The sequence below is a fragment of the Cyphellophora europaea genome (assembly GCF_000365145.1).
Source record: "Cyphellophora europaea CBS 101466 unplaced genomic scaffold supercont1.2, whole genome shotgun sequence".
Taxonomy (NCBI): Eukaryota; Fungi; Ascomycota; class Eurotiomycetes; order Chaetothyriales; family Cyphellophoraceae; genus Cyphellophora; species Cyphellophora europaea.
Window position 1 is genome coordinate 1,306,939 of NW_008481808.1, and position 20,316 is coordinate 1,327,254.

General features: G+C 54.1%; 7 protein-coding genes across 7 annotated transcripts; all 7 read left to right on the top strand.

Annotated features, from left to right (window-relative positions):
- Positions 1-167: 167 nt before the first annotated feature.
- On the top strand, positions 168-5,128 carry HMPREF1541_01996 (uncharacterized protein; the record flags this gene model as incomplete). The annotated part of the gene is made up of 2 exons (XM_008716352.1): positions 168-3,912; positions 3,960-5,128. 2 exons carry the CDS (start codon positions 168-170, stop codon positions 5,126-5,128), a joined length of 4,914 nt encoding a protein of 1,637 aa, XP_008714574.1.
- Positions 5,129-5,902: 774 nt separating this feature from the next.
- On the top strand, positions 5,903-6,415 carry HMPREF1541_01997 (uncharacterized protein; the record flags this gene model as incomplete). The annotated part of the gene is made up of 1 exon (XM_008716353.1): positions 5,903-6,415. The coding sequence occupies one exon, from the start codon at positions 5,903-5,905 to the stop codon at positions 6,413-6,415; it is 513 nt and encodes a 170-aa protein (XP_008714575.1).
- Positions 6,416-8,367: 1,952 nt separating this feature from the next.
- Positions 8,368-9,159, top strand: HMPREF1541_01998 (uncharacterized protein; the record flags this gene model as incomplete). The annotated part of the gene is made up of 1 exon (XM_008716354.1): positions 8,368-9,159. The coding sequence occupies one exon, from the start codon at positions 8,368-8,370 to the stop codon at positions 9,157-9,159; it is 792 nt and encodes a 263-aa protein (XP_008714576.1).
- Positions 9,160-10,758: 1,599 nt separating this feature from the next.
- HMPREF1541_01999 (uncharacterized protein) lies at positions 10,759-12,633 on the top strand (the record flags this gene model as incomplete). Its single annotated transcript, XM_008716355.1, has 2 exons — positions 10,759-12,289; positions 12,344-12,633. The coding sequence occupies 2 exons, from the start codon at positions 10,759-10,761 to the stop codon at positions 12,631-12,633; spliced, it is 1,821 nt and encodes a 606-aa protein (XP_008714577.1).
- Positions 12,634-13,560: 927 nt separating this feature from the next.
- Positions 13,561-16,167, top strand: HMPREF1541_02000 (uncharacterized protein; the record flags this gene model as incomplete). The annotated part of the gene is made up of 1 exon (XM_008716356.1): positions 13,561-16,167. One exon carries the CDS (start codon positions 13,561-13,563, stop codon positions 16,165-16,167), a length of 2,607 nt encoding a protein of 868 aa, XP_008714578.1.
- Positions 16,168-16,961: 794 nt separating this feature from the next.
- Positions 16,962-17,958, top strand: HMPREF1541_02001 (uncharacterized protein; the record flags this gene model as incomplete). Its single annotated transcript, XM_008716357.1, has 2 exons — positions 16,962-17,234; positions 17,290-17,958. 2 exons carry the CDS (start codon positions 16,962-16,964, stop codon positions 17,956-17,958), a joined length of 942 nt encoding a protein of 313 aa, XP_008714579.1.
- A 550-nt stretch (positions 17,959-18,508) lies between these two features.
- On the top strand, positions 18,509-20,040 carry HMPREF1541_02002 (uncharacterized protein; the record flags this gene model as incomplete). The annotated part of the gene is made up of 2 exons (XM_008716358.1): positions 18,509-18,754; positions 18,805-20,040. The coding sequence occupies 2 exons, from the start codon at positions 18,509-18,511 to the stop codon at positions 20,038-20,040; spliced, it is 1,482 nt and encodes a 493-aa protein (XP_008714580.1).
- Between the last annotated feature and the right edge of the window lie 276 nt (positions 20,041-20,316).

Consider the following 20,316-nt stretch of genomic DNA (forward strand, 5'->3'; position numbering starts at 1 on the left):
CCACTGAAGCCGCAACACCCACGTCCATTGTCGAAAGTCAACCTGCGGCCGCTTTCTGACCGTCAATGCACTCCTAGCCACTTGACTCCGACTATGCGACGCCTGCGACGCCGTTGCATTGCTGCTGACACCATCATTGCTCTCGACAACGGAAACGCGCTACCGTGATGTCGCAATACTCTCTCCGCAGAGGACAATCAGACCAGCCTCAGGCAATACCGTATCGTCAGTCCTCAGTGGCGTCCACTGCTTCCACTTTCTCGGCTGCATCGAGCATGTTCGGGCCAAGTCGTATGAGCACCGTGACCTCGACAACGTCTAGCGCATACTCGACCGGCAGCATTGGGCATAAGAGAGGGCAGAGTGAAGCAGCCATGGGCCCAATTAAGGATTATGGCGGTCACAGCAGTATCGAAAACAGCCCAGATCACTTCTACCGAAACGCTCGCCATTCACTCCGGCCATTACCACAAGCTCCAAATACCCCGTCTCCGCCCAACACGAAGCGAAAGAGCTCCTACCATGCCCGCGCCAACACTCTCGACCGGTTCCCGCAAACTCAATCAGAAGATCCCTTTCTGTCGCATATACATCTGAATAGTGTCTCCTCTCCACAATCACCACGACCTCGTCCTCAACATGCTATGAGTAGTCCACAGCAGCCCGCCTTCAAAGCGCCGGACTTTGAAGAGCTTCAGAAGTCGTCAACAAGCCATCTCCGAGCACTGTCAAAGTTTACTCGCGATGCGGACTCGGAAGAATATGGCATAACTAGGCCAGCTCCATCTGTCGTTGGCCTCACCAACAGAAGACAGCTCAAAAGGGTCGACTCAACCGTAGGTCACGCGCGGGCGAACAAGTTTGGCTTCGAGAGGAATTGGATGGATAAGCAACGACAATTCCTTCAGGCTTACGAGTATCTGTGCCACATCGGTGAGGCGAAAGAATGGATTGAGGACATCATCCACAAGTCTATACCTCCAATTGTTGAGCTGGAAGAGGCGCTTCGAAATGGCATTACCCTCGCCGAACTGGTACAGGTTTTCTACCCCGACCAACAGCTTAAAATTGTGCGGGACCCGAAGCTCAAGTTCAAGTACACCGACAATATCGTGCTCTTCTTCCGCTTCTGTGAGGAGATTGGCCTTCCCGAGCTCTTCCGATTTGAGCTCATCGATCTCTACGAGAAAAAGAACATTCCCAAAGTTATTTACTGTATCCACGCCCTCTCCTGGCTACTGTACAGAAAGGGAATGGTCGACTTCAGAATAGGTAATCTCGTTGGACAACTTGAGTTTGAGCACCATGAGCTTGAGCAGACTCAGCGAGGGCTTGACAGAGCTGGCGTGAGCATGCCCAGCTTTGCTGGTATGGGCGCCAGCTTTGGAGCAGAGCCTGAACCGGAGCCGGTTGAAACAGAGCAAGAACGAATCGACCGCGAATTGCATGAAGAAGAGGGAGCTGTTCTGGAGCTTCAGTCCCAGATTCGTGGAGCCTTGGTTCGCCTCCGTCTGGGCGATACGATGCAGTCTCTGTGGGACAATGAAGATGCCTTGATCCGTCTGCAGTCGCTGATTCGGGGCGACTGGGCGCGTCAGGTCACTGAGTACAGGCTGAATATGCAACGCTTCGCGACCGATCTACAGGCCGCCACTAGAGGCTTCCTTGCAAGGTCCAATCAACAGCGTAAAGAGCAGCTATGGAAGGCTCGGGAAAAGGATGTCGTCAGAATCCAGAATCTCATCCGGGGCCATCGGGCCCGAGTTGAGACCCAAAATATCAAGACGCAGGCACAGCAACATGTCCAGGGCGTCAAAGCTTTCCAGGCCGCTGTACGCGGCGCACTGGCTCGGAGGGACGCTCTCGATCAACAAGATGCGGTAAAGGAGTCGGAGGCAGATGTGCAGGCCCTGCAAGGAGTCGCTCGAGGTATGCTGCAGCGGCGCAGTTTGCAGAAGGACCAGGATCTTTTACGCCAGCAAGAGTCCAGAATTGGACGAGCGCAAGGATTGATCAGGGGCCTTCTCACGAGACAGTACCTGTCCAAGGAGCGGCAGTCTCTCCAGAAGTTCACTGCGCAATGGTCCAGCCTCCAGTCTGCTGTTCGTGGGCGTGCTGTTCGGCAGGAGATCTCAGAAGTCAAACGCGAGCTAGGGAGTCATCAGCCAGTGATCTCTCAAGTGCAAGCAGCCATCCGAGGTGCCAATACACGCGAGGATTACAATGCTTTGCGTCTCGATCTCTTGAGGCAGTCAAGCGCCGCGATCCCCTTCCAAGCAAAGATTCGTGGGTTTGTCCTTCGACACCGCATCAGGGAACAACGCAAGGCGCTGGATGAACATACCGGCACCATCGAGAAACTCCAAGCATTCTCACGAGCTTGCATTCTAAGGGCTCGAGTAGCTGATACACTGGCTGACCTTGAACTGAACGTTGACGAGGTCATAGAGCTTCAGTCTTTAACACGGGCTATGCTTTGCCGCCAGCACGTGGGTGACTTGCTCTCAGAGCTTGATGAGCACGACGAAGCTGTAGTCGAGTTACAGGCCTTGATCAGAGCAGGGGCCGTCAGGAAGCAATTTGCAGAGAAACAGAAATATTTCAAGGAAAACATGCAGAAAGTCATCAAGATTCAGAGCGTCGTCCGGGCCAAAATTCAAGGTCAAGCCTATAAGAGTCTGACCGCAGGAAAGAATCCGCCCGTGAACACTCTCAAGGGATTTGTTCATCTTCTCAATGACAGTGACTTTGATTTCGACGAGGAAATCGAGTTCGAGCGATTACGGAAGCTGGTCGTCCAACATGTGCGTCAAAACGAGCATGCCGATCAATATATCCAACAGCTCGACATCAAGATCGCGTTGCTAGTCAAAAACAAGATCACGTTGGACGAAGTCATCAAACACCAGAGGCATTTTGGTGGTCATGTCGGGACTCTCCTGCCAAATTCTGAAATGGCGTCGAAGGATCCTTCCGACCTCAAAGCACTTAACAAGACCTCGAGGCGCAAGCTGGAGCACTATCAAGATCTTTTCTTCCTGCTCCAGACACAACCTCAGTATCTCGCCCGTCTCTTCCGACGCATTCGTGAGCAGAACACATCTGAAAAGGAAGGTGAAAAGATCAAGCATGTGGTGATGGGCCTATTTGGGTATGCACAGAAGCGTCGTGAGGAGTACTACCTGACGAAGCTCATCGCACGGTCCGTCAAGGAGGAAGTTGACTCGTCAATGTCCCTACAGGATTACATCCGCACCAATGCATTCTGCTCGAAGCTCTTTGCTGCTTATGTCAAGTCGCCACGAGACCGAAAATACCTTCGCGATGCTATGGGTGCATTGGTCAAGGAGCATTTTCTGGACAATCCCCACCTAGACCTGGAAAGCGATCCCATGCAAATTTACCTCTCAGCTATCAACAACGAAGAACTTCGGACAGGTCATCGCAGTCAGCGAAATCCGAATGTCCCTAGAGAGGTTGCGCTGCGCGATGAGGAGACCCGGAAGACCTTCATCGCTCACATGGAGACTCTACGCGATATCACCGATCATTTCTTGCTCTGCTTGGAAGAGACTTTGCATCGAATGCCTTTCGGTGTTCGTCACATAGCACAACAGACCCACAACCACCTCATGGCTCGCTTTCCTGGCGAGGACCCTGGTCTAGTCCTCCAGCTAGTTGGACAATGGCTCTGGCGTAACTACCTTCAGCCTGCCCTACTTGAACCCGAAAAGTTTGGCGTTGCCGACCGTGCCATGACCCAGGAGCAGAAGCGAAATCTGAGTGAAGTATCCAAGGTCCTAAATCAAGCGGTACTAGGAAGGGAGTTTGGTGTGGACAACGTGTACATGCAGCCACTCAACAACCACGTTCGCGAGTACATCCAGCGATTCGGCGACCTCTGGAACCATGGTGAGTACATCTGAAGAAGTCGACGAACAATAGCTAATCTTCTATAGTGATCTCGATTCCCCCAGCTGAAGAGCATTACGACATCGACGAATTCAACGACCTGTACGCGAAGATAAAGCCGACACTGTACATCAAAATGTCTGACATTTTCTCCATTCACAAGCTGCTCACGTCCGAGATCAGTAGTGTCTCACCGAACCAAGACGATGTGCTACGCGAAATCATGCGGGAACTGGGTAGTGTCCAGAGCAGCGAGAGCGAGCTCAAAGTTGTAAGCACGGGTGAGATCAGTCTCACCTTGACGCCAAAGCTGCTCAACGCTGAAGATCCCGACGCTGAAGTGAAGGCACTTTGGACAGAGACAAAGAGATGCGTCTTGCACATAATCCGCATCCAGTCTGGTACAAGCTTGCTGGAGATTCTCGTCAAGCCAATCAATCCGGAAGACGAAGACAAATGGGAGGATCTTGTTCGGGATGAGCTCTCATCAAACAACAGCAGGGGCGCTTACGCAGACGCGCACAACATCCTCGATATCGCATCACTTAGCTACCCCGACCTCAAACGGATCGCACTCGAGAACGTTCTTGAACTGCAGCGCATCGGTCGTCTTTCCCAGCACAACAACTACCAAGACCTTCTCAACGCCATCGCAGTTGATATCCGGACCAAGCATCGCCGACGGGTGCAACGCCAACGCGAATTAGAAAATGTGAAGACCACCCTGGAGCGACTGAACGAACAAGCAGTGTATCTCGAAGGCCAGCTCAAGACGTACAACGACTACATTGAGCAGGCCATGGTGACACTGCAGAACAAGAAAGGAAAGAAGCGTTTCTTGTTGCCTTTCACCAAGCAGTGGGATCACGAGCGTGAGCTGCAGCGCTCCGGGCGTTCCTTCAAATTCGGCTCGTACAAGTACTCGGCTCGCAATCTTGCAGACAAGGGTGTCCTCGTACACTGGCGCGGTTACCAGGAGAGTCAGTGGGTCCGTGTCGACCTGACGATCTCCAGTAATGAAGTTGGCGTCTTCACCATCGATGGGAGTTCAGGCAACATGATGATTCCCGGAGCGAATGCGCAGGTACCGCTGGACGACCTGTTGCAAGCTCAGTTCAACAACACGCAATTCATGGAATTCTTCGAAGGTGGCGTGCTCAAGGTGAACGTCAACCTGTTCTTGCACTTGATAATGAAGAAGTTTTATAATGAATGAGAAACGAAAGACTCCCGCTTCTGGAGGGCTTGGGCAGTAGGGGAAAGTGTTGGGCGGGATATTTGGTAAGGCACGACGCTTTCCGGGTTTGCATAGCATCGGGGGCTGAGGCAGCCCTTCCAGGACATGAAGCATGAATTCTTTAACGCATGTACATACACACATCTGTTAGGCAATGGTTACTGTGTAGAAAAGCACAATTGATATTCCATCAAGCCAAGAATCGCGGCCACCTCCGACGAGTCCTGGTCTCACTTCCACAACTATATCGCCAATGACTGGGCTACTACCACGCAATTGGTCGCCACTCAGAGCATCATCGCAGAAGACAAAGATCGTTGGCAATTGCATACTCTGATCCTCTAGCCTCATGAAATCCTAGATCTGTCGATACTGCTTTCGCCATATCCGTCTGCACAGCAACTTGTTCCTGTCTTGTGCAGCGAAGGTTCAAGACGACAGCAAAAACCGGCCACCACGAACGGTCTTCACCCGCCTTGACCTTCTAGTCGTGCATTTCACTGTGTCACAGACCTCGAAAATAGGGCTTCTAGATTCAAAGTCTTCTTGTACAGCGCCTGCCCGGTCCTGCAGACTAGCACGTTGGTCTACAATTCGCCACAGGCGCTTCACTTCAGCACCCGGGCCACCTCCGCCCTCGGATTCCTGCACGTTGAGGGTCTCTATGCCATATCCACTCTGATAAGCGACATCCCGACGACATTGTAGTCTTCATTTACAGACTAGCTTCAGGCTCACTATCGCACAACCAACATGACCAGCTCGGCACCAACGCCGCCACGAGTCGGCGTCGGCCTCTTCCTCTTCCCACCTCCCACCCACTCCAACGCCAACCACTTTCTCCTCGGCGAACGCCTCGGCTCCCTCGGCGCCAACACGTTTGCTCTGCCCGGCGGACATCTCGAGTTCGGTGAGTCGTTCGAGGAGTGCGCGGCGCGGGAGGCGGAGGAGGAGACGGGCCTCAAGGTGCGGGACCTACGATTCTTGACCGCCACCAATAGTGTTATGGATGGTGGAAAGCATTATGTCACGGTGTTCATGGTCGGGGTCGTGGACGAGGAGGGGGGAAGAAAAGCGGAACCAGAAACGAGGGAGAGGGACAAGTGTGCGGGGTGGGAGTGGGTGAGGTGGGAGGATGTCGTGGGATGGGCGAGCAAGGGGGCCGGCGGTGAGGACGGTGGAAGACGACTGTTTCAGCCCATGAGGGATTTGGTGGAGCAGAGAAGTGAGACCACGCCGCGACCGTCAGTTGTGGTGAGCGGTTAGAAGCCAAGAGAACGTAAGCCGGCGGCGGCGAGATAAGTGGCAAGTCCAACTCGAAGGCGACACGATCCGTGCAGCGTGGAGCGGCGAGATCAGTTCCTCTTCCGCGAGTGCTGCGGCATCAAATCGTCAGGGATTCATTGCTTTAGCAAACGGCGCATTGGTGGTGAGTATAACCACGCGGCTGTCGCCGAGTTGACACGGTCCAGATCGTGCGAAAAGCCCAAAACTGTGGACACCGGTTTGAAGCCGGCGGAGTCTTCTCACGGCGATGTTAGCAGTGTAATTCTTTTGGAGGTAGGCGGACCGCCGGACAAATAAAGGTAGAGCCTCGGCCTAGATCTAATTAGCATATTGCTCTTTACGCGATTGCTGCACGTTGGACAGTCTCGACCGTCATGTGAGGGAAACATATAACAGAAACGATTCCATAGCAGGTACACAAGGAGGGGCGCAGCATTGATGTGGTCGTGTGAGCACCTGTCTTGCTTCAAAGGCCGCTGGCGCAAGCTACGGGGTGGACCGTGTCCGCTCGTCCAGCCTCTAGTCTGGGTGGGCACGTATGGAGTGATGCGCAAATAGTTCACCTCACGCACTCGCAGCAGAGATGCGTAGGTACAGGGTTGGCTGTGATGCTCACGTCGTGCGTCCATGCATTCAAGACGCCTTTGGCTTCTGATTGGGCGTCAGCATCCACTGCCTGAGTGGCGGCGTGTCCTCATGGCAGCGAGGAAAAAAGGGTTGCAGTATATACTAGTGGCCGACCTTTGAACGGCTACCGGTGGAGGCAACGTCCCCAACGAGCGCCGAGAGGCGAACCCGCGCAAAGGAAGTCCTGCCGTTCTAAGCTTTGTAGGGCTTGGGAACCGGGTGCCCGGACCGGCTTCTTTGCCCACGGTGCAGCTGCCAACACGACTTGATGCAGTAGCTACGAACTATCATGAACAACGAGCAGCGTCTGGCGTAGGTTGGCACATGGATCGTGATGAGCTGCTGGTATCGATCAAGTCCCATCTCCAAGGAAGTATGTACCGACAGCCGCCTGACGTCGCGAGCCATCATCCACGAGGGATTCTACCGAGTAGCCGTGCCTGAGGCTGATGAGATCCACTGCCAATTTGCGGCTCCAGCGCGATGACACGGGCTTGATCCACTGATCGCTTGAACTGGGTGAAGTCAATTCTCGGGCAAGTCTGAAAATGTTATGGGTGTGTCGCACGCTCGCATGCTGCAGTCGCACACAGCCGAGAACTAATCGAACGTCTATCAAGCGATTATTCAGCGACCATGACAGATATGCAGCCGGGCTGTCAAATGTTCTACGTTCAGCCCGCAAAGGTATTGCTGCGCATGAATTCCATCGTGGCAGCTGTGCTTGGAACCAGCGTACTGCCACTACGCGCATTTCGGATCCTAGCGGGGGCGAATCAGCCCCCGAGCCTTGCACGGAGTCAGGTTGGGATCTCGCCACCTAAAGGAGCCTTAGTGCCCTTGGCCGGCTTAAGAAGGGTCTTTAGCGATGCTCTGGTTGGCCACACATTTCCTTATCAGCAACCCTTGACTGGCGCTGCTCCGGGACCCTAGTCTGGGCCAGTGGCTTCTCTGGCACATGTGTGTCGCCGCTTCGACACTACCGTCGCAGTGTCGCATGCTCAGCGCTCACAGACTAAACCCTCGTCAACGGCCTTCATATCTCAACCCCCCGCCCTCCATATCCCGCCCTGATCTTTTTGCTCACACCCCACGGATCTTTATCATCTCCTCTCTTCTCTATAAGCCTCAATTTTAGCTTATCTCACCAGCCTATTAGCTTGTCATTGTGAGCCACTGGCGCTCGTCTGGCTGACCGGTACAAGCAAACGCATGTGCTTAATCCCGCGTCTTCCACACCGCAGCCTCGCCCCTCCCTAGCACAGGACCATACAGTATATGACTACGCGAACGCCATGACGACAATGGCATCCAACTATCCGGCGCAGTCCTATCCTATCCCAGACAATGTGCAGACTCAGTATGCCTACCAGCAACCGTCGCCGGCCAACTCTGCTTCTCCTACTTCTCCACGTATGAACGAGTATATGCAGCCACAACCTCCGAACCCGTTCAAGCAGCTGCGACCGCTGAAGTCACCCCTGTACGTGCCCGCCGTACTCAGACCGACCGAGCACTTTTCTACACCTTCGACTCCGCCCAAGAGTCAGCATGGATCCCTCGACAGCCTACCGGAGGCCGAGGTCGGTGCTGCAGTCAGAGCCGCTCAAATGAAGCTGGATCTAGAGGCTATGGATCACCAGTGGGCCAACGATGAAGAGCTGGGAGAAGTGACCGGTCCCCCTACACGAGAGCACTGGAAGCCGGATGTGGCATCCCCAACCTGCGACTCTGCGCAATGCCGCTCCAATTTCAACCTCTTTGTCCGCAAGCACCACTGCCGACACTGCGGGCATATCTTCTGCTCTTCGCATGTGCCACACACTATTCCCCTGGATCAGGAAGCCAAGTTCCACCCAGATGGTATTGAGTCCAAGGCTTGCGATACATGCTACCGCCAGTACCAGAAATGGGACACTGCGCGCTCACTCAGACGCAAGAACAGTGATGGCAGCAGAGACGATGACAACCAGAGTGGGCCACCCACGCCACTTGCGGGCAGCCATCGCCGCATGGTCTCTGGTGCACGTCGGGCAGAGCACTCAGAGCAACCGGCCAACAGTGTACCACGAGACTGGAACTGGAGCACATTCTGATCGCCCATCGGCGGGCTAATGTGCCGTAGATCTGATTGTGAGGCAATGTGGCCCATGTTTGGCAGCTATGAGTCAGCAGGAATATGTGGCAATCTGAGCCCGGGTATCGACGGGTGTAACAAATGCATGCCGGAAACCCGAAACAGATGGACATCACACGTCTCGGACAGATGAATAAGGCAAATATCACCGCCATCCTGGCAGGAGGCGGCCCGCCAAGCGGCAATGTCTATCAGCCTAGGATCAACGCCCACTCTTCTCACGAAGTGAGCTAGGGCTCGGGCTCGATGAATGACTTGGGAAGGGAGATATCACTGCACTTAGCACGTGCCGTGCTACTGGACTCAAAGTGGTATTCACGAGAAGATGAGCAAAGATCATGGGCCAGGTCCAGAGGCTGGGGTATATGACATTGGGGTTGCGACCGGTTTGCGAGAGATCCTCGCAGGAGCGATGTTGAATTTCCACCGCCGCATGACTACGGCAGGTGGCAAGGCGTTTGATTTGCATGGTGTTATGGTTGGTCTTACGATATCCCAGGACGAGGCAGTCGTGCTTTTAGACGCGTTTTAGATGCCCGTGTACGAATACCCTAGAAGCATAGATGTAGAAAGGAACTCAGGTTGAACTTTATGATCAGCTCATTTCTGCGCCTGTTTCTGCAGCCGTGCATATGTGACCGAGTCCAAGAATGGCTCTGATGCTGAACTCGAGTCAAAGATGGTCACTGTCGCTCGTCAGTCACAGCTCAACGCTGCTGATCACAAGGCGTGGGAGCGGCCGAGCTATTACCTCGTTCTTCTTGAGTTGAGGCATTTCCAAACTTGAGTCGCGCATTGACGGGCCTGGAGTCAGGCTCCTTGCATTTGAACGGCACTTTCAATAGAGATCTGGATTCTTTTTCAGTCATAGTGCTGCATTCCAACATCTGAGCTGAGCCTGTAGGCAGGTAATGATGAGGCTCCCAGCCCCTCAGTCAAGGCAGTGAGTGACTCGGCAAGCCCCGCTCCCCGCAGGCTCCCTTAAGGAAGCAGGTTTGCCGACGCAACCTCGACCTGCCCGCTCGACTCTTTCCAAGTGTCAGGCTGAGCATTGGCCGTACTCCAGACCTCCGACTATCGGCGTTACAGCACCCCATTAATACTTCGGGCTCATTGGCAAGCTGGCTGCTACACAAAGACCTGACGAGGCCGTACCTGGTCTCCCCCAGGTTCTGGGAAGCCCAACTGGGAGTCGCAAGCGCAATGCCTCCATTGCCGGCTTCGATGAGAGTTCTCCCAGTATTGAGTCACCCGACCCCCAGCTCGGCGAAGATGCACAGGGAAGGAAGAGGCCCATAAAGCGGGCTTGCAACGAATGCAGGCAGCAAAAGGTACGCCCGATACCCAGCTTGTTATCGTACGGCGACAATGACTCATTGCACTCAATCGAACGCTTCCATGCAGACCATGGCCGAACCGTTGCTAATAGGTCCTGTAGCTTCGTTGCGATGTCGTCCAGGACCCTTTCCAGACATGCTCGCGCTGCCGGCGGCTGAACCTCGAATGCAAGATCGAAGACAACTTCAAGCGCATAGGCAAGCGCTCTCGCAATGCGGAGATGGAGCGTGAGATCGTGGAATTAAGGAACAAGGTTGAAGAACAAAACAAGCTTCTAGCACAGACCAACGGTGTACACCAGCTCAATGGCACTCTCAATGCGCAGAGCAATGCCTACGCTGCCGACGCTGCCGCTGGCCTACTGGATCTGAGAAGCGGACTAGACAAGAGTCCGGGTCGAGGGCAGGGATACAAGAGGCTCGAAGATGTCACCCTCGCTCCCGAACGGATACGAGACTTGCATCAACGCTTCTTCAGCTTCTACCACCCCTTTTTGCCTTTCCTGAACCCCGAAAGGACCCCAGACGAGTACTTTCATCGATCACCGTTACTGTTCTGGACCATCATGGCCGTTGGCGCGCGACACTATAACCCCGACCAGGGTCTGTTCCAGACACTCAGTGGACCTTTGATGCGATTAGTATGGCAGACTGTCGGCGAGGTGCCACAGAATTATCATGTGGTGAAAGCACTGATTTTGTTGTGTGCTTGGCCAATGCCCACTAGCAGCACATCCACGGATCCCACATGGATGCTCTGTGGCCTGATGATGCAGATTGCTGTTCAGATTGGACTGCATCGCCCGAGCCACGCCCAAGACTTTTCCAAGTTCCGAATCGAGCTTCGAGAGGTCGAGTTACAAGACCGAGTTGTGGTATGGAGCGTGTGTAATATCGTGGCACAGCGCATCTGCACCGTATATGGTCATCCCCCTCTCACCATCTACGACTGGACCCTCGGACCAAAGCCCATCGAGAGCAATCCAAATTACGAGCTACCAGCTCCAGTGCTCAACCGGCTATTGATCGAGAAGTTTGTAGACAAGGTCTCGAAGCACCTGTATATGAACGCCAATGATCCAGTCGGGTTAGCTCCCGACAAAGACCGACACACCTATGTGTCGTTGCTTTCGGACCAGCTGGCACACCTCGAGGACGACTTGCGAAAGGACAGCAGCCCGATCACCAAGATCTATCTCAAGGCAGCCGTTCTGCACATGAGGTTGAGCGCTTTCTTCTCACCCCCTTCGCTGCCGTCATATCGCGCGGATTTACTGCAGCTGTACAATGCCACCACCGAATTTTTGGACGCGTGTCTGAGCCTCGAAAATGAGAGCAGTGTGAGTCTGCCTTCGACCTACACCCATGGGCTCTCCTTGTCCTATGGAACAAACTATATTTTCCACATGATGCTTGCCGCAGGGTTTTCGTTACTCAAACTGATGCACAACTTCTTGAGCGAGCATGAGATGGACACTCAGGGTGCCTCGACTCTATTGCGACGAACTATCTGGGCTCTGAGGAGTATGAGCGCGATAGACAACGACTTGGCGGAGAGATTGGCCGAGGTGCTTCACCAAGTGTGGAAGAGCGGCCGTGTTCGCGCAGAGCCTAGCCATAACATTGGCGATCAAAGTTACGACGATAGTCTGCAGTTGAAAGTCAAGTGCCGAATGTCAATGTCGCTGGTGTTTGATTCAGTCTGGCGCTGGCGCAAAAACTTCCATTTCCAGGGTGGAAAGCCATCTGAAGGTAGGTTCTGTGGAAAATACCTCACGCTTCTTCGTTTACTGACCCTCACTGTAGTCCGACGCCAGGATCCAGCACTTCAAGTCGAGACCAGACCCGCTTCGCGAGTCGAGATGCGTGAAGCTAAGTCTGATATGCAAGCACACGACCCGGCTATATCTGCGCCCATGGTTCCAGGAATGGCAGGAATGTCAACCGGCATGCTTGACGACTTCAGCACAGACTATGGCGCAGCGGCCAACTACGAGGTGTTTGATCCTTTGAACTGGATGCTGGATGGGATCGTGGACTTTCCGTACAATTTCAACAATGGTGGTCAGGGTTTGGATTTGGGCCCGGGAATGTAGAACTATCCGGCCGCAGATTCGCTTGAGGAGTGGTCCGAATGATCCATGGGTCATTCGATTACGGATAAGGACAGCTGGGACTTACCTGGGTAGTCGTGTGCCATTATTCCATTTATTGAATGGAATTGCAGCGAGTCATACGGATGAAGTGGCGCATAGATGCATACCTCGCGAGGCTGGAGTAGAAGGGTGGTTTCGGGAATTGGGGAATTGATGAGCGATGAGCAGCAACCATTAGGCACGTACGGAATGATATATACACCCCTTTGATCATCCTGGTCCGGACATTCCATCCTGCATCCGAGCGCGGACTTGAGGTGCATTGGAGCGCCTTGGCGTTTGGGTCCGGTGAGGCGAGGACTGAGAATCCCAGCCATCCGGATCTCATTCGCCAACGTTGCTCTCCTCCGCTACCTCTTCATAGCGCTTCACATCAGCATCGCAAGCTGTTTGCAGACGACTAGTAGTATTCCTGTTGTATGTTCTTAGCGACTTCTCGACCTTCTGGAGCGACACGCGACAGCTGTTGGCACTCTACGTCTCAGCCCCTTCGTTGCGACAGCCTGGGCCCCAGGTGTACAACCCACCAACATCCGGAAGTCTCCCTTCACCACCCCTGCTCGTCTCCTTGTCCCATTCCACGCCCCTTCGTCCTGTCGCTATCGGTCAAAGGTCCTGTCGATATATTCGAACTGCTACCCTGACTTTGTAACGTTGGAACCGATTTGCTCGACTCTAATATCTCTTAAGCCACCCGTTACGCTCTTCCTCTCCCTCGCCTACGCGGCCGATAGTGTCACAGTTGTGTCGCCGAGCATCAGCAGAACGATGAATTAGTGCGAAAATATTGCTTGAAGCGCTGTCTTCTTCCAGAAGGTCCATACTATGGCAAGAACAGCAGAATACATTATTCACGGCCCATCCGTGATGGACAGTTTCGAAGCGCATCCTGTTAATAAATCTCCACCAATCCGTCGCGAGTCCAAGCGAGTTCCCTCAGACCTGAGGGAACTGTACCGAACGTCGGCTGATGGTTATGATGAGCCTACACTCGTATATCTGAAGTCATTGTCGAACGGTCTGCCAACGACACCCAATCTGCCACCCACGCCACCTACGGCAAACGGCGAGTCTGCCGAGACTGTGCCTCTCGAGCCGTCCCCTGATGCTGGGCTGTGTCGATCGAAGCCAGTGACCCCTATCAATCAGAACAGTCCTCCCACGCCGGACATCACACCTCCTGCGGAGCTCAAGCGGCCCGTACCGAGACCGTTCCTTGGAACCCAACCTTCTTTGACTTCAACTCGTGCCGAGTCGTTCAAAACCGCAAGAGAGGACATAGTCTCCGACGATGATTCGACTACTCATGTTGCGGATTATCCGACGCCCCGAACTCGAAGGTTGCCGGCACTGGACCTCGGTGGATTATACCCAAGCCCTGAGAAGATAGCAGTAGCTGCATCACCAATACCAAGCCGCCTCAGGCTAGCGCTGCCGATGGGCAAGGACGAAGAACAGGCCGAAGTGTTTGTGGACAACCCATCGACAGCTCATGCAACAGCAATTCCCCAGGAGGCAGGCATTCGACACGAAACAAAGGGCGAAACTGTAAGAAAGCCAAGAGATCATACACCGAGTCCTTCCCGCGACACTGCCCCGAAGCATTCGTTGCTCAAGGACGAAAAGCGGTCGCCGGCGCCGGACGAAAGTCGAATTAAAGTCGAGAAAGTGCGCAGAGGCCCTAGTCTGAGGGATCGGCTGAAGGCTGTGGATAAGGAGTCTCCTTCTGCTTCAACAGAGAAGTTCGCGAGCATTATTGGTTGGAGCAGCGCAGTCGCCCACGAGCAGCCTACAGAGAAGCGAAATTCTGCAGCATCAACAACTTCTACGATTGGTGCCCTGGTGCTCGAAACGACACCATCACCCAAGAAACGAGGAACGCTTCGCAAGATAACAAAACAGGACTCTCTGCGATCCGCCAGCTCACCCTTACCTGCTTCTCAGACGCTGAGTGTTGACTCGGCACATCGACTGATTCACAAGAAAGCCAGACTGAGCAACGAGAATCGTTGGAGCTTTGGCTCAGAGGTTGCTAGATCACATAGCCTGTCGTCTAGCATCGTCCAGCCAAAGGTCGAGATCATCAAGGTCGCTGTCATCCCTGAACGTACTTCATCCCTGCGCAGTTCTTCTAACCCAAGCAGTAAGAGACACTCGCTCTCTGGCAGCTCGGGCAGAACACATTCAAAGAAAGCGCCGGACAACAAGCCTCCTACTTCATGGCAACGCAAGAGAACGCTCTCAGAATCGCAGTCCGATCGTGGAAGAGGCGAGCAGCCTAAGGTGGTAGTACCACCCAGGAGCTCGTCGCTGTCAGCGCCTACGTCTCGTACTACGTCTCGTGCCAATTCGATAACCTCTGAGAAGTTCAGAAGACAGCGAAAAGAGGCCGAAACTGAATTGCGACGGACACTGGATCGCATGGAATCAGATCGTCTGATCTCGTCACTCCGAAGCCTGTCAAATGAACGAGGCCCAGATGAGACGCCCTCAAAGCCTCCCCGACGATCGGCTTCATCCTCTCAGCCGGATCCAAGTCTGCTCCAGCCGACGCCAGGAACGTCTGAGTGGGCGGCCCTTCGTCCACCGTCGATTTTAGAGACCCCTTTTTCTCAGCCATCTTACAAGTCTGCCTCGCCCGAACTGCGTGACGCCACGGCAGTTAACTTCTTCCCTCACAACAATCACTCGTTGCAGCTTATAGAGCCAAACATCACGAGCGAGTCACGCGCAGTCAAGGAAGTACGCAAACAGCATTACATTAAGGATGCTGATGCTTTGTCAACTCGAAGTCCGTTGCGAAACCCTCGAGAGGCACCGCAGCCACCAGCACTAAATATCATACCTGCTACGCCAAACACGGAGACAGATGCTAATGAGTTCAAGCCGAGCGCGGTGTCGAAGCGGCCAAGCCAACGGCGCAGGTCTGAAAGTTTCGTGCAGGCCTTGACACGTGGGCTCAGTGTTCGCAACCCACAAAACCGCAAGAAAGGTCAGCAACTAGATGGCTCTTCGCATCCGTTCTGGCGACCACAAGGCTTCTGGGACAGCTTCGAGGATCCGCACCCGAAACCAGGCGAGGAGCAAGACATGCAAGTGCACAATTCACTCGGTTTGCCTCAGGAGCGAACCGTCATCAGGGGGCCAGTGAGTCTAGTGAGGCGGATCTCGCAACGCCGAAGAGAGAATCAGCTTCGGATGCTGGCGAAGCAAGGGAGCTCTAACAGTCTGGCCAAGATTCGGGCGAGCCACCAGCTATACAAGACATCGATACTGGGTATCAATATGCCCTTCAGCCGGTTTGTCAATATGCGGGACCGGGTACTTTTTGCAAAACAACGAAAGGAGGACGAAAGGCGGGAACGACGGAGGCAAGATATTAGAGACAGGATTGGCAAAGAGGTTGTACGGCAGGGTGACAGTCGATTTTTGAGGAGTCAGGATAGCATGAGAGCGATACGTGTTGGGCCATGAGCAGACGACCAGCGCAGCGCGATGTCTATTCTGCCGAAAGGAGATTCTTATTGGATCTCTGCTTGTTACAATCAGCTAACGGCGAATAAGAGGAGAAATGATGCCTGGGGCGGGACGCCAGGATAGTGGAAGTAATTGGAGGAAGACCACACCAGGATACCAATATGTCTTGATGACATGACGACTACGCGACCACAGAAACGACTTGACGAGAATAGACGGCCACGAAATAACAAGACCATCAACCGGCATACGAGAAAATGAAACGTTGAACGTTTTCATGAGATTACGACCGAAAGTACTGTACTACATACAAGGAGTTGTTGGGCTTTGAATATCTGCTGGTTTTTGACCAGTCTTTGAGCGCGCAATCAGATCCAATCGTTTAGGATATATAAGCTATTGAACATTGATCGCTGGCCGCTGCCTTCTCTCAGCTTGGTGATTCTGGTTCTACCTTGACTGCGGATATCTTATCCCGTGCTATCAATATAAACTCAAGCTTCAGAGCGGGTTGTGTGGTGATCCGAGATCCCGTCTGAGTTCCGAGCGTTATCAAGACCCCTAATCCCTAATGCGCCCCACGTGGCCGCCCCCCGACGTCACCGAACGCCATAAGCCAAATTTTGGGGCTTAACTCCCTGCTGACTTCTTCAAGACAACAGCGATACAGTCAATAATTTTCGGCAAGATACACTCAGCTCATACACAATTCCTTTGGACGCGCACGGGCTTTTCATCGAGACCCCACCGAGAGCATCTACAACGCAACCCACAAACTCACACCACCTGCCATGGGCAGCCACACCAACGACGGCGATGATGGGCAAAGCCGGCAAAGCTGCTGGAAAGTCGACCTCCAGTCCATCAAAACCGACATGGTCAACCTCGCCAAACAAGCAGGTGAGATGATCACGACCGCGACCGCCTCGGCAGCCACAGCAGTCGACACCAAGAAGAATTCTGCCGACCTTGTCACCGAGACAGATGCGGCGGTCGAGAAGTTCATCTCTACCCATCTCATGGTGAAGTACCCAACGTTCCAATTCTTGGGCGAGGAGACCTACGTAAGTCCCCCCTGCTACTGTGAGCGCACCAAAAATCATTAACAAGATTTTCCAGAAACCGGGCATGAAACTGGGCAAGGAGCCAACGTTTGTGGTAGACCCCATTGACGGGACGACGAACTTTGTGCACCGGTACCCATATGTGAGTATCAGTCTCGGCTTCGCGGTCGACCGGATCCCCTGTGTTGGTGTGGTCTTCAATCCATTCACGCAGAAGCTGTACTGGGGCGTCAAGGGCGAGGGCAGTTACATCGTGGACGTGCAGACGGGCGAGGAGAAGCGTTTGCCCGTGAAGCAGGAGAAGGAAGAATTCAAGGGCCTCGACGGAACGCTGGTCGCGATCGAGTGGGGCAGCGATCGGAGCGGCGCCAACTGGAAGTGCAAGACGGAGACGTGGGCGAAGCTCGGGGCTAGCAAGGAGGAGGGTGGCGCGATGGTGCACAGTGCAAGGGCCCTGGGGAGCGCAGCGTTGAATCTGTGTGCGGTGGCAGAGGGCACACTTGACCTGTATTGGGAAGGCGGCTGTTGGGCGTGGGACGTGTGTGCTGGATGGGTCATCCTGAAGGAAGCAGGTGGGACCATCGTCAGTGGCAATCCAGGCGAGTGGGAGATCCCAGTTGATCACAGAAAGTACCTGGCTGTGAGAGCCGCGAAAGCTGGACAGAAGGAGATTGTGGAGGAGTTTTGGGGCTTCGTACAGGGTACTATGGAGTATGAGAGTTGATGGCATACGCGCGAGCGGAGCATCTGCATTGGGGTCCATAAATATAGACAGGCATCAGCGGCGTTGCTCAATCTCTGGTATCGTCTGCATTACAGAGAAGATGAGCAGTATGTCTCACTATCTTTCCAGCTAACAGTGCCTGTATTTTCAGGCAGTAAAAGCGGAGGTAGAGCTCTCCAAACTCCGGGAGCAGCTGTACGTTTCCGCAGTTCAGTACAATTCACTGCGGAAAGATCAACCATATCCTAGCTCAGTCGCTCATTTCGACAATATCTGGCGGCGACCTTCGGAATGTCATGTCGATACGGACGTGCATCATGGCCGTCGACCAAACACATCTTCGCCCCGCGACTCAATGGCATTCGCGGTAGCCGCACGCCCCCAACTCCCTCGGTCTGCGGACGGAGCGCTCGCTATATTCACCACGACTTGCACACGATACAAGAGCGGATACCCAATTCGAAGCTGCTCGAGTCTACTGGACCAGACGAAGCTCGAGAGCAAGTGAGGATCCAGGGCCTTGTGCGCAGCATCAGAAAACAGAAAAGGCATGCGTTTGCGCATATCGCAGACGGCACAACGTACGAGCCTGTCCAAGCGCTCATCAGGCCTGACAAGGCGCAGGGGTACTCAGACCTCAGTCCTTCATCAGAGAAAATATGCTAAAGAGAAGCATAGCATCCAACCTGGCTCTTACATAGACTTTGTCGGCAGATGGCAACCATCGCCGTCGAAAGGCCAGTCGCATGAGTTACAGGTCGAGAACGTACTTTACCAGGGCAATTCGAATGCAGAGGTACGTTCCCCGCGGGATAGGCAGCCCCAAATTGATGTAAATTGGTGCAGGAGAATCCTATCCAGCCAAAAGACACGAGCTACGACTTCCTACGGACGATTCCACATTTACGCATGCGAACAAGCTGGCAAAATCTCATCCTTCGCACCCGCAGCCACCTCACTCGCGCTGTGAGTGATTATTTTGAGGACGTGTGCTCGGACCCTGCGGTGCAAGTCCATCCCCCGCTCATTACGTCCTCCGACTGCGAAGGCGCCGGCGAAGTATTCACAGTTGTGCCCCAGAATGGGAGCATACCTCCTCTCAAAAGAACCGGAGCACCAGGCGTACGGCCCGAGATACAGCATTTCTTCGGCGAGCCGAAATACCTCACCGTCTCGTCGCAGCTGCATCTTGAAGCCTTCTCGGCCGAACTAGGTAACGTCTGGGCTCTGTCACCCACTTTCCGCGCTGAGCAGTCTGATACTGTGCGCCACCTTGCCGAATTTTATATGTTAGAGGCTGAATTCCGGGGCACCATAGCCCTCTCGGCGGTCATCGACCATGCCGAAGCTCTGATCCGCTATCTGGCTGAACGACTGGCAAATTCGAGGATTGGGTCCGAGCACATGAACAGCTACGCGGGAGCTCACACGAGTAGACAGAACCCCGAGTCCCGCTGGGCAAGACTCATAGCTGGACCGTGGCCGCGTATCACCTACCGCGACGCCATCATTGAACTCTGCGATGCGCAAGCCAAAGGACACGATTTCGCAATCAGGCCCGGCTGGGACGCGGGCCTCGCCCTTGAGCACGAGCGGTTTCTGGTCGCGAACGTTTTCGACAACCAGCCTGTCATCGTCACGAACTATCCCGAGGAGCAGAAGCCCTTCTACATGTCTCGGGGCATGGATATGCTGCCCGGTGACGTCGTTGATGTGGCGAAAGGATCCACCGAGCGGGTCGAGACGGCCGCATGCTTTGACATCTTGTTGCCGGACGGCTACGCGGAGGTGTGCGGCGGCTCACTACGCGAGCACAACCTTGAGAAGCTTCTCCAGAAGATGCGACTGCGAGGTATGCTGGATCAAACGAACCACTCTGGCGAAGCTGGGCAGTATCCGGGACTACTGGAAGGAGAGTCGCTAGGGCCGATGAAGTGGTACGCCGATCTGAGGCGTTTCGGCAGTAGTCCGCACGGCGGGTTTGGCATTGGGTGGGACAGACTGCTGGCATATCTGTGCTGTGTGGCGAATGTAAGGGACGTGGTTGCCTTTCCTAGAGCATGGGGCCGGGCTGACTGCTGACGAGAGGTTTGGCACAAGGAGTGGTAAAAAAAGTGTACAATATATGTCTGGCCGTTGATACAAACATTCGCGGCGCTGCGGCAGGGAAAGAGAAGGAATGATACCCAGCTTAGAGTCTCGAATCCAAAGAAGCAGCACTATTAAGTGCCACGCTACCGTCATGACCGACCGTGCAGAGCCATAGGGAACTGGCCTGAAGCATGTAAGCCGGAACGTCCGTTCTTCCTATTCTCGCCCTCGCGCCCCCTCCTCCATCAAGACTTCTGCTCCCCCCCC